The sequence below is a fragment of the Periophthalmus magnuspinnatus genome, chromosome 7 (genome assembly GCF_009829125.3).
Source record: "Periophthalmus magnuspinnatus isolate fPerMag1 chromosome 7, fPerMag1.2.pri, whole genome shotgun sequence".
NCBI lineage: Eukaryota > Metazoa > Chordata > Actinopteri > Gobiiformes > Gobiidae > Periophthalmus > Periophthalmus magnuspinnatus.
Genome location: NC_047132.1, coordinates 921,324 through 934,802, shown reverse-complemented (window position 1 = coordinate 934,802; position 13,479 = coordinate 921,324). Strand labels below are relative to the sequence as shown.

General features: G+C 40.0%; 1 protein-coding gene across 1 annotated transcript in view; it reads left to right on the top strand.

Annotated features, from left to right (window-relative positions):
* The window catches only part of cfap74 (cilia and flagella associated protein 74), a 54,834-nt gene extending 42,913 nt beyond the window's left edge, over positions 1-11,921 (top strand). Inside the window, exons 24-38 of the mRNA XM_033969770.2 lie at positions 189-356; positions 1,096-1,229; positions 1,976-2,207; positions 2,864-2,947; positions 4,660-4,730; positions 5,879-5,988; positions 6,046-6,101; positions 6,286-6,405; positions 6,997-7,152; positions 8,541-8,664; positions 9,381-9,526; positions 9,853-9,970; positions 10,326-10,444; positions 11,131-11,265; positions 11,817-11,921. Coding sequence (XP_033825661.2) covers positions 189-356; positions 1,096-1,229; positions 1,976-2,207; positions 2,864-2,947; positions 4,660-4,730; positions 5,879-5,988; positions 6,046-6,101; positions 6,286-6,405; positions 6,997-7,152; positions 8,541-8,664; positions 9,381-9,526; positions 9,853-9,970; positions 10,326-10,444; positions 11,131-11,265; positions 11,817-11,921 — 1,878 coding nt within the window. The remainder of the gene's footprint in view (positions 1-188; positions 357-1,095; positions 1,230-1,975; positions 2,208-2,863; positions 2,948-4,659; positions 4,731-5,878; positions 5,989-6,045; positions 6,102-6,285; positions 6,406-6,996; positions 7,153-8,540; positions 8,665-9,380; positions 9,527-9,852; positions 9,971-10,325; positions 10,445-11,130; positions 11,266-11,816) is intronic.
* Positions 11,922-13,479: the final 1,558 nt, after the last annotated feature.

The window sequence follows — 13,479 nt, the reverse complement described above, 5'->3', positions numbered from 1 at the left end:
ATATTGCTGAGCTGCAATAAATAGGAGAATGCAACACTTAAATAATTAGATTGTGTAAGCTTTGTTCATAATTCAACCTTCTACAGCCCAAGTCAAAAAAGAAAATCCATAAATATTGACCCCCAAAAATGGGGGTAATACTTTGATATAGTAATTATCGTGACGGACCTAGCTGTTGTGTTTTTCAGTGCATGTCTGTCACAGTAAATGCGGTGCTGACCTCCTCTGACCTGAGCATGGACACGTCTGTGTTAGACTTTGGGCCCTGCTCTGTCCTGCAGGCGGTCAGAAGCAGAGTGCACCTGACCAACCTGTCCCTGCTGCCACAGGACTTTGGCTTCTGCAATGTCCCTGAGGTATCACTACATCTAACTACAGCCACCACATCTCCAGAATGATCCATATATGTGCCATTACTGTGTGTGTCAGTGTGAGAGGGAGGAGGCTTTAAAGCAGGCCTGTTACATAAAATCGACTTTTCAGAGCTTTTAGCCATGTTATAGTTGTTTCCCATCACAAGCGGAAACAGCGGGGTCCAGTCCAGTCATCCTTAATAAGACGTAATGTGTGTCTCTGTCTCTGCACTGCTCCTAGGCCACAGACACACATGTTTATGTGAGTGTATTTCCACAGTCCCTCATCCCGCACTTAAGTCCAAAGCGAAAAGGATAATGGTGGTATACTTTGTGTTCAAAGTTTTTACGACTCACCCTCAGACGATCCTTAATCTAAACACTGTGAAAATGTGAGAAGTGGGTCAAATGTGAATTTGCATAACACTGGTGTACACGCTCATAGGAACAGAGGCACGCAAACTCACTGAAGGATTTCATTCACATACCAGTTTTGCAGCAAAAATAGTAATGATAAATCACATGTAACATGCCCACAAATTGCTTTTGCTATTTTTCTGTTTATATTTGCAGTTTAAGGCATGGATGGATAACTGAGTTTTAGTGTAAACTAGGTAAATTTGTATCTTTCTGGTCAAAAATGTGTGCTCCCTCCAGTGGGCACTGCATTTTCAAGTGCTATGTGACATCACTCGATGATGATTTATGTGTGTACGCTCCTGTGATATTTGTGGGTGTGCAGTTCCTGGATTTGCAGCCGAATGACGGCTTTGGTACTTTGCTTCCACAAGAGACCTTGCCCATAGACCTGATCTTCAGTCCAAAGAGGGCCCAAAACTACAACTTCCAACTGTGCTGCAAGACTGGACTCAACCGGTACACCTCACACACCCCACTTTTTATCATTGACAATTATGACAAGAAACAAATATAAAAGGCAAGGTAAGGCAAGTTTATTTGTATAACACAATTTGTACACAAAGTAATTCAAAGTGCTTTGCAGAATAAGAACATTAGACAGACATTAAAATCACAATACAAACAAATCAAAACATAAATAATCATCATAAAATTGACATTAAAAGAGAAAAGTGCAGAATAAAAACAGCCTAGATTTAAACATTGTCAAAGTAGTATGAGGGGCAATTATTCCAAAAATATTTATTTTTGCACTGATAAATAAAAAAAAAACACATATGTTTATAATATAAGCAAAGTATACATCTATATATTAAAAAGAAACTAATAAAAAATGTATATATACATTTATTTTTTTTCCTACCATGTCATAAAAACCTGTTTATGGATGTTTTTCACATGGGAACAACATTATATGTTATCCATGCATGTTTTGAGTATTTTAGTAATATCTTGTTCAAGCCCTGTTTTTTGCTGTACGATTCTCTCCAAGATTCAGCCCACAAACCTACATGAACAGCAATTTTTCATAAATATACAAAAGAGTAAACGTGCCCAGAAAGACATGCCTCTTGATAATACTGTATGCATTAGAATGTAATTATGCCTGTGTTACTGCTCTTCTTCATAGATGATAACAGAGGTGCCAGGGCTAATACAGAGCCTGTCCATGCTGACCTGTGCTGTCCCTGTGCTTTCTTCAGAGACTTGGTGTTGCCTTGCAGAGGCCTGGGAGTGCGCCCCCCTCTGGAGCTCTCTCACTCCACAGTGCAGTTTGGAGCCACCGCACTGGGACATTGTTCGTCTGCTCTGGTGTATGTCATCAACGCAGAGCGACCTCTGACCCCTGCTGAGCCCCGCCTCTTCAGCTTCCACATTCCCGACCAATCAGACATCAGCGTGTCGCCTTCCACTGGTTGTCTTTTACCTGGCGAGGTACAACATTGTTAAATTAATAATTACATTTGTCCAAATTGCAATTTGCATTATTATCCTTTATTTTTTTCAATTAACTTTTACAGAGAACTACATTTTTGTCTCCGCTGATTTTTGTCAGCAAAAAAGAAAAATACATTTTTCCACACTTGCTCATTCCTGAACCCATAGCAGTGAGTGACGTGGAATAGGGTTATCAAAAGTGCTGAAAATCAGATACTGTAGAAACGGGTGCTAAAAATGGTATAGTCATTTGAGCAAGTATTAGTACTAAAAAAGCCACATTCACAGGACAGAAATGAACCTGAATGATTTGAGCTGTATCAGAACACATATAAGACCACATAGACAAGTATACACCCATGGACCACTATGGACTCTACCTGGACCACTGCGGGATTACACAGATATAAGGACAGTTGATAATGTAAAAAAAAAGGACCACAATTTAATGTTGAAAATTATATTCTAGTTTCTAAATAAAGATTGTTTTTTATTATCATTGTGTTATTGCCATTGAGGAATTCTGGGACCTTGGCCAATTTGCCTTGTACAAATAAACACATGTATATGTTTGTTTTTGTAACACCGTTTTTGCGTGAGCTCTGGCCCCTGGGTGGTAGTCTGATCTGTGTGTATGCCCTGTCCTCCCTCAGCGCTGCATGGTTCAGCTGAGCTTTAGACCAACACTCCATAAGACAGAGCCCAGAGAGGAGTCTGACACACGGACTGAAACAGAAGTAAGACACTCCACGTCCACTTTCATGTCACTGTACACTGTAGGCAATATAAGTAAAGCTGTAATCGTTCAGTCGATTAATCGGTTGATGGAATCTTTTCTGTGGTAGATGACTAATTATTTTATTTTGATTATAAAGATTTATATGGGACAATAGCAGAAAGAAGTTAGTGAGTGAGTTAGCTGAAGATTTGGTAGTTTGGGTTATTTGTTAAAAGGCAGATTAAACTTTAATCTGTCTTTATGTAAATACATTCTTTTCCTTACTATGTTTTTCTGTATAAATAGTACTTTTTTGCATGAGATCCCATGCAGGTGTAGTCCTGTGAGTGCAGTTTGAGTCAGATACATAGACAAATGTAATTGTTTTGAGAGCTTTTGTCACACCACCTTTTTGGTCAATTAATCAATGGACAGGACACGTCGATTACAGCACAATCTTCCTTGGTGACAAGATGACCAAAATGCACCCAGCATGTAAACAATTTCTTACTCACAATTATTTACGTTTTGATTTATGTAAAACTGGTTCAAACTAAACCAGCGTCACTAAGCTAAACTTTTGGGAAGTTCACATCTCAGAGTCAGAGGACTACCCCTGAACTTTACGTTGGCAGCTGCTCTGTTCTTAACTCCATTATACTTATCACACCCTGCCCACTTTTGCCTCTATGCACTATATCACACTTGTTGTGGTAGCACTTCTGGTTTAGCAGGAATCCCATTATTTTCAATGGAGAATTTCAGAAAAGTTAAAATATGATATAAATTTGGTGATTTTTGTAAAATGTTCACGTGACCAACAAGTCACACTGCACCAATTCTCTGGGAGGCTTTAAAACGGCTTTGTAATCTGTATAGAACTTATTTGCTGTCAAGATCAGCAGCCCCGTACAAAATAATACAACCCCAATGACGATGGCAGTTCAACTTTTGGAATAAGGTGAATAGTGACCTAACTGCACAGTGTCCCTCTGAGCACAAGAGTCGTCTTTAGACTGATAAATAGATTTGCACAGAATGTTTGTCATGAGCTGAGCAGAGACTGATGCACAAGTTATTATAACTTCAGATTTATTGTTTACCAAGTGACATGGTGCCGCACAATGTTCAAATGCTGTTTGAAGTGCACAAACTGTGAGTCCAAAATAGGGTCACCTAGATTTTAACAGAGGTGTACACTTTGTTTAGAATGATGCCTGTAATTAATCAGATACATTTTAACTAACTACTATTTTTTATGAATGAATTGTCACGGTGAACTTAAAACACAGATGAAATATTTGAATAGGGATGAAAAGATCCAATACTGGTATCAGTTATCGATACCGATACTGAAAAATTTGCTGGAACAGATATCGGCTTCCAAATATCAGTTCAGCTGATATCCTGATTGGGCATATAAACTGATGGAATAAAGGCAATTTACTGGTTGTGGTCAGCCCAGAAAGTCTCATAATGTTTGAATTTGTATTTATACAAAGCTGTTTGGTATCTATATGAGGGAAAAATTACAGCTACATAATACATTTGAATCCACTGACTCTAAACGTTACCTGAAGGTGAGGTGAGAGGTAATGCTATGCACACACTTTACAGAGCTGCACTTTATCCAAGGCACTACAGGGACTATTTTGGATGCCAGGTTTGGATAGGCTGGAATGTAGTTCACCATGGTAGGACACATATTCCCATATGTGTGTCTTATGACAGATGGAGTCCCCAGCAGAGGGCAGCAGAGGAGAGAGGGCACAGATGAGTGAGCGGTCTGCCTTCCCGCACCTGTGAGTTTGCTGTCGCTGTTAATGTCACATATCAAATACAGACATTTCTCTGACAGGATACAAGATTTAAACTGTATATTCCACACACATATACATTATACATTACACTTTCTACATATACATAGGAGACTGTGACTCCTGTGACTATGTAACAGGATTCTAACATGCCCATAGTTTAAAACAACACAAACAAATTTCAGATATTTTATCAATAGAATCAAGTTGCATTTTCACCATTGCATCATAAATTGTGATATTTATTCACAGTTATGTCAGTGTTTTCAATAGTTATGCAGTACTAAATTTGATCTTGGTCAGTGGTCTCCATCTGAGATCTGGACAGAACCAAATCTATTGCATTGTCATAAATTGTGAATTAATCCTATTGTATTGTTTATTGTTTGTGTGTGTGTGTGTGTGTGTGTGTCGGGGTGTGTGTGGGTGTGTGGGGGTGTGTGTGTGTGTGTGTGTGTGTGTCGATGTGTGTAGGGGTGTGTGTGTGTGGGGGTGTGTGTGTGGGGGTGTGTGTGCGTGTGTGGTCAGGAGTTATCCCCCTACACAGCTCACTGTGACCTGCTGTGTATCTGACCCTGTCCCCAAGAGCTTTCCAGAGCAGCCCCCGTCCTGGAGGTAATACTCACTGGAATCCTTCACTTACAATGACTTACCATCATACAGGCAGTTAGCCTGATTCTAGCACAATCAGTGCAAATCAACAGAACCTAATGTGCAGAAAAAGACTATTCTGTAGACTGAACCTCGGCTGTCTCTAGCTGTCATATAAAGAGGACACACATTGGGTTTACAAACTGGATTTAAACAAAACACAACTCCAGGTACGTTTTGAGGAGGTAACATAATTCTAACATGGTTTAAAGCTCACATGAGTCAATTGTGTGTAATATAGAACCTTCAAATATTACTGATGATGGGGAAAATCTTGAGACATGGCTAAAAAACATGGGACAGTTAACAGGGACTTAAATGAAACAATTGACAACCCGAAAGATATGTTTGAAATTTGAACATGTTTATTTCATATCTGACCTGCTGCTTATGAAACATAAAAAACAACACATACTGACTTTATAGAATATGTACGCTCGCTTTTCATATTCTCTGTAAAGTAAGTCCTGTGTGTTCTTCAGCTCCATCAATGTGCTGTACCTGAAGTTGCAGTGCCCTGTCATACAGCCACCTCTAGTGGTCACATCCGAAAGCGGAGAGAACACTGTGGACTTTCATAATGTGATAGTGGGTAAGCAACCATTTTATATTATATTTTCCCTCATATATTTACTGTTTGTGTTTTCAGGGGAAACAGCCATAGCCAAGTGTGTTGTCCAAAATGTATCAGAGGAATCTTTACATGTATCCTTCTGTTAATAATTATAGTATTTATAGTATATAAATATACGGTACAGAGGAGGGACAGTGACTATAGTGTACAGAGGAGTGGAAGCAGAGGAGAGGGTCAGATGGAACAGAGGATGCAGAGGAGAGGGTCAGACATGAGTGACTTTAGAGCATTATATGTTCCCTGACAGTACACTAGCTGAGCTCATCTCTACTGGCCCCTGGGGGGCCCTTCTCTGTACTGAACGCCCTGCAACCCCTCAGACCAGGTCAGAGGCACCCCCTGTTGCTGGCCTTCTGCCCCTCCAGAGCCCTGAAGGTCAGTCACAACTCTACTTCACACTGACCACAAACCGTCTTTCTTTGTTAGAGAGGTATAGGCAATATAAAGTTGCCAAGTGTGATGTCACATCTAGGTCTGCTGATGGGTTTTTAGTGACAGCTCATCTCACATTACTTACACATTACACATTCCTACCAATTCAAAAGAAAGACTCATTCTCAAGCTCAACAAAAGCTTTATTTTTTTCCAAGAAGTGAAAGGGCAGCAGCCATGCTTCTTGAGGGAACAAACAACTAAAGGGGGAACTAAAACAAATCAAGGAAAGCCATGAAGAAGGATTGGAGAGAACAATGAGACAAAAACAATCAACAACAATAGGAAACTCATTGATAATTTGAAGAAAAATAACAAGTCTCTCTTAAAAGAACTTCAAGATCTTAAAAAAAAAATAAAAAATACAATTGTGGAAGACAAGACCATTCAACATAACATGTACCCCACTTTGGGCACCTCAAAATGAAACTAAGAAAATTGTATGAAACTTTTCAAATATGTCTCCTCGTAAATAAAGTTTTTGTCTCTGCTAGTTTCCATCTAAATCACACTCTGTAACGTGTGTGTGTGTAGTACCGAGAGCGTCTGGAGCTGCGCAGCCTGAAAGGGGCGGTGTGGCTGAACCTGTGTGGAGAGGGGGTGAAGCCTGAGGTCACCTGCTCCCCCTGTGGTCCTGAGCTGGATTTTGGTCATGTGCTGGTCAGGGAGAGCACCAGTCACACTCTGAAGGTCAGGCACACAACTGCTGGACTTGTAGATCTGCTTTTGCGCAGCTTTTTTTTTTTAAGTGGGGGTATTATGATCAACCTTTTATTTGAGCTTTCTACCATTTTATACCATTCCCTCATCAACAACATGCCTGAAGAGGTTTTAGACAGAAATGAACTTTTCCTGAATATGTTTAGAATGATCTTGAGCTGTATCTTTCACAAGTATAAGACACATAGACTAGTATACACCCATGGACCATTATGAACCTATCTGGACCTCTGAGGGAGTACACAGATATAAAGCCACATAGTAATGTAAAAGAAAGTACTATGATTTAATGATGAAAACTGCATTCTATTGTCTAAAGAAATAGTGTCACTGAATGGAGTAGACCACATTACTTTGTTTATGGCTCGGGGTTTTGTCCTTAGGGTGAACCAGTTTCTGTCTTAAAGTGTTTGTGGGTTTGAAAAAGACAGGAATCTCATACTGTCTGAAAATTCTCTGACGTTTTTCAGACACACCCGCAGTGTAAGGAATGGTGACACCTCTCCTTTTAGGTTCAGATTCCCTGTTGTCCTGTTTTTTATCTCTCTTCGAACTATTGAAGGCCCATTTTGGATAACCACAAGCAGAGAGGGCTTTCTCCACTTCAACAGGAAAACAGGGAATACATCCACGTTTTTCCTCCTCCTTTAGTCTCTGTTATAGATTTAGTTTAGTTCTGGTGGTACGTTTCCTTAGGCAGTATGACTGTTTTAGATAATGTATTGCTCATCACACATCTCACAGTCCAATATAAACACATTGTAGCTCTCTTTTCTAAACTGTAATATCCTGCCTGCATACACACATTATGTGAGTACAAATTAGTATTGTCACGATACTAAAATTTCAAACTCTAAAAATAAAATTTTGACACTAAGGAATAGACTTGATACATATTCCTATTCCGATACACAATGATAATAAAAAACACTCTTTTCTTAGACATTAAATCATATACTTTCTTTTATATGGCTTTATGTCTGTGTAATGCCTCAGTCGTCCTCGTAGGTTCATAGTGGTCCATGGGTGTATACTAGACTATGTGTCTTATACTTGTTCTGATACAACTCAAGATCATTCTAAAGCTATTCAGAAAAGGTTCATTTGTGTCCCGTGAGTGTGACTTTTTTACTATCGATGCCTGTTCAAATGAGTATCTAGTTTCAATACTAGTTTTAGTATACTAGTAGTATCTGTTTTTTGATACTTTTGAAAACTCTAGTATAAACAGCACTATGTAGTTGTTCTACTGCAGTAAGAGAGACCTACATGGAGTTGAGAAATCCTGTTATAATCAGAGTATAACAGATGAGGCGTAGAGATTAAATGAGTTTTTGTTTTTGTCGTGTTGTGCTCAGCTCCAGAACCACTCTGCAGTTGCAGTGGGCTTCAGGACCTTGCTCTCCAGCCAAGCTCCAGCAACGCTCCAGAGAGAGGGCTGTGAGGGTGCCAGCAGGGGGCAGCGTGTGCAGCTCCTGTCAGGTAAGAGCTTCCTCCAGTCTGCTGAAGAGACAAGCTGTCGTCATTACTCACTCTGCTTACATGCACACGAAAACCGGATAACTTGCCTAGTCCAAGTTATCAAAATGCACATACCTGGGAACTATAATTGAGGTGTTGTGAATCGGATACCTGCTGCAAGTAACAGTCCGATTTACATAGAAGACTTGGAGAGACGTTCAACTGCACAAAGTAAGAAACAGCCAGGAAAATATTAGACAGGTGTTTGAATGTTTATTTATTCATTTTAGATCAACAGTGATGACAAACTACAGTCTTCTCACCACAGACTAGCACATGATCTTTCATTGTTGTGGACAGCCACATTAAAGTGAAAGTAAAAACTACCAGAGCTTCACTAATGTGTTTATGTGTACTGCGGAGAATAACGCAGTTCCTAGTAGGTCTGAAAATCGAAAGCTCAGCATAAAGGAGTTGTTGTTTTTTTATGTTTGCAAAAAGTGTGCCAAAAACATTACTGCTAATGTTAATTAATAGAAGCACATGAACATCTCTTAGCCCCCTGTGTGCACTTATTCAGTTCTTGTAGACTGGGACAAGAGAGATCTGTTTTGGGGAAAAGACATTTCTAATTTTGTTGTTTAGAGCATTCTGAGTTCTCTGTGTCTGCCTCAGTGACTCTGGTACTGTTTACCCTTGGACTTAAGTCACTTAAATGTTTGACCTTTTCTTTGCAGGTGGTACTAGTGATGGGATTGTGTTCAGCGTGGTGCCAGCAGAGGGCAGGCTAGCTCCAGGGCAGAATCAGGACATCCGTCTGTGTTTCCATCCCAAAGAAGAGCAAGAGTTTAGAGACTGCCTCACTGTGCAGCTGTCCAATAAGGTGATATACAATATAACAATACATTTTAAAAATCTGTTCATTATATCATAAAAAATATCCAAAACACAAAGACTATGTAGCATATACAGATTTTACCCAGCCTGAAAATTCTTTATCTGGCATGTCCAAAATGATATCTCTGTATTTATAGAAGACATATTTTGCTTCTTCAGGTGAGTAAATGGTGAGGGGAAACAACTATGACATGGTTAAAACCTCTGAGCAAAGTTGATTTTGTAGAATCGGTGTGCTTTAATATCGAGGTTTAATATCAATGACACAGCTGTATGACTAGAATATCTGGCATGTATCCTGTTGTGTTTTAGAGTGCAGTGTGTGTGATGGATCTGAAGGGGGCAGCGTGCTCTCACAGCATGTTTGTAAGTGGAGGGGACCCTCTGAGCCTGCCCACCACACTGGCCCCTGGACCAGCTCAGAACTCAGGTACCTCGAACCAACATTGCAAGAATCACCATAATCATATCTATATTCATACTGTAACACCTGCAGTTCAGATTATGCAATAACAAATCAAGTAAACCAGTGTCTTTAAGATCTGGTTAAAGCTGCTAACCCTGTAGTTTAGACCTCTACAAACATGTTCTGAAATGTCCCTGTGTGTCAGGTGCCCACCATGTGTCTCTATGGGGTCTTATTCTGTCTAAAACCTGCTAACCCCATAGTTGAGAGTTGAGTTGTAGATTTTTCAAAGGCTTCTCAAAAATACCTCATTCAGTCACTACATTCACTTCTCCTCCTGTACGGTACAATGCTGTGACATTTTTGCTGTGTGTTCCAGAGGGGGAGCCCACCCCAGTGCTGATGACCCTGAGAGCTCCGGAAAGCGCAGGCCAGAGGGTCCCTGTGGTCAGACAGCTGCAGGTGGGCTGTGTCCGTTCCACGCTGCCCAGCAAGAAGGTCAACCCTCTCATGACTAGTACTAATGTAGCTTTTACATAGCTGAGCATTTAAAGGTACACTGTGGAACTCTTTAACTTGCCTGCCTCTTTGTGTTGGAAAGTTCCACAGTATGTCATTAAGGGATGCTGTGCAAATGAGCTTTCTACCATGTTAGAACATTGTTCCCTCATCCAAAAACATTCAAACCCTCCATATGGTTACCAGGATGCATGCTGATTGGTTGTGTGGGTAGGCAGCTCCACTCACAGTGAGAATGCATGCTTTTCAAGAGAATTTTGAGCAATAAAAACACCTGTAATAAAATAAACGCTAAATAGCGAAGTTTAATGCCATACCATGGAATATTCCAGGTAAACCAATAACATCTCCATGGTGGATAGTGCAACGTTAAAGTACATCATATGACAGGTTTTAGAATAAAGACTAAAATGAAGTCAGTTTTCATATTGTTCGTTGACTTGGTTTGATGGGATAATACTAACGTTAACTCCTAAATCACTAAATATTCATTAATACAATAACACAGGTGTTGTCAGATCTGTATTCACCAAGTTATATTTTTAGCAAATAATGTTTTAGTGAAATGCGTAGTCTAAGGCCCAGTCATATACATCATATACATATACATATACATATGTCATCCTTTGCTGTTTGATGAGATATGCCCTTTGTGCTGTGTGCAGACTGCAGAGTTTGTGTGGGACATCACTGGATCGGTGCGACAGCAGGGCTTTAGCATAGATCCCACCCGAGGAGCAGTGGAGCCGGGCACCACTCGCACTGTCAGCCTGACATGGACGCCCCCTAGTGGATACAAGGTACAAGTCAGCTCCTGTTATGAATGCTACTGCCACAAAACATGTATGTAGACAAAGAAAGAAGCGGGACAGTTGGTATTTTGTAGCAGTCCAGTTTGTTCCCTTTTCTGTCTGAAAAGCACTAGGCATTTTATAGAAGGCAGACAGCAACACCATAAAGGTATAAAGCTGCACTATGTAAGTTTTCTGGTGGAGAGTATCTCCTTTGTCTCCATGTTCCATATTATTGGTTTGCCATAATGTTCTACAAAATTATATTGCATATTTCAGTAGGTTAGCGAACCACGAAGTAACACTGGTGCACTGTTAGCATGCTAGTTGTTGTTAGCAATACCGTGACATTAACACTCTCTTATTCTGGTTGTGAAAAGCGCTTATAAACTCATCACAGTGAATAAATAGAATGTTCAAAATGCATAAGGTAAGTGAGGAATGGTTTTGGATCACTGCAAACTGTTTTAAATGAAGTTCTAGTTTTAGTTCTGTTTTTTACATTTTTAAGACAAAATCAGGTCCAGCAGCTTTAGCCTGGTTGTGTATGTGTTCCTCAGCCTCACCATATTCTGCAGAGCTGTGTGTCCCTGACCCTGAAGGCAGACATAGTGAGAGTGTACAGCGTCACCCTCCTGGCCCTGGTGACCTCTGACACCTCGTGACCCTGCTGATCCCCAGTCCCTGCCTGGTGCTCAACTACTGCAGGCCCTATGCCATTCATGCACAATTAATGAATGAGAAAGTAATCAAATTCATTATCCTTATTGATACTTTGCAGCTGATACCATCACATTCCCTGGGCGTGTGATGCTAACTGTAGCCACTAATCTGTCTAAGGTTTTGTTAGACTTCAATATGAGCTTTATTTTACCACAAAAAACATAACCATACCATAAAGAACTGATTTATCTGGAACTACAACAGGTGAGCTGGTTTGTGCTGTTAAACAAGTCTCTCACACATACAGTTACAGTCACATGCTAGCTAGCATTAGCCAACTTTTCTTTTTTCTTTTTTTAGTCACACTTACCTTTTTGTTGAAAATCAACCATCTAAACATGCTTGATCACAGGCTCCTGAAAATATGTTTAAATCCATTTTGTATTTTCAAACTTTTTCAGACCATCTTCAAACTTTTTGACAGTGTTTGTTAGTGTGTGTGTTGTGTCTCTATGGTAAGTGCTGAACATTCCACCATAGAGATACATGTAGCGTGAACCAGCGTGAAGTCACAAAAAATATCAATTCATATGCAGACACTGTAATTAGATTTTAATGTTAGATTTGAAAAATACAACCAATATTATTTGTGCGTTTTGTCATGCCAATGTGTGTGTTGCACGTGCTAAATAAATAAATAATTTAATATGGAATGAATGGCTTTTAATTTATCCATGTCCCCATATCCTAGGTAAACATGTTGAAATCAAATATAGTTATACTGATAACAATTCTAATGCTGCATTATTCTTAATTACAAAAACATTGGACATGGCCAAGTTGCTTATGTTATAATTTGGTGTTTTGATTCTCGAGACGATTGTCCAATCAGAGAGCAGAATGAGCCTCACATGAGCCTCTCATTTGGGTTGCCAGTTTCAGTGCTGAAATCCACTCTCTGATCTGAATCGTCACTACCTAAATCCCAGCTCCTGGAGCCAGTCATGAATCAGTGCTAGTGCAGCCTCTGCAGCTCAGTGAGTGAATTCTGGAGGTTCTGAGCTTTCACATCAGGCCTGTCCATAAACTGAGAATGAGAAAAACGTGCATGTGTCCTCTGTCTGCAGGTTAAGGCTCTGGCCACACAGGTTCAGTTGTGGTTGTAGTACCTTTTGAAAAGAGCACAGGCCACATACAGGTCCACATATCTTTACTTGACAGGTCAAATTTATCCCAAAAATGTATATGCTTTTCCTCTTGTGAAGCCACAGTAACCCCCTGTTGGCCATGTTGTCTGAATGCATTTCTTTGTTTATTGTTTGCTTTTGGGAGACTCCATGTTCTCCATAGCTAGTACTGTTTTGCATCCATTATGCATGTGTGTTTACATATATTTACTTACTGATACCTTGGGAATGCAGCTATTTGATTTAGTTTTTCTTCATTGGCTTATTTGCTGCAGTCAGCCTTTAAACTTCCCTGTGAATCACACAACTTAATCCAGATCTGATCTTGGACTTGGAGATGTGTTTAACCTCCTAGGACCTGGCGTCCACATAT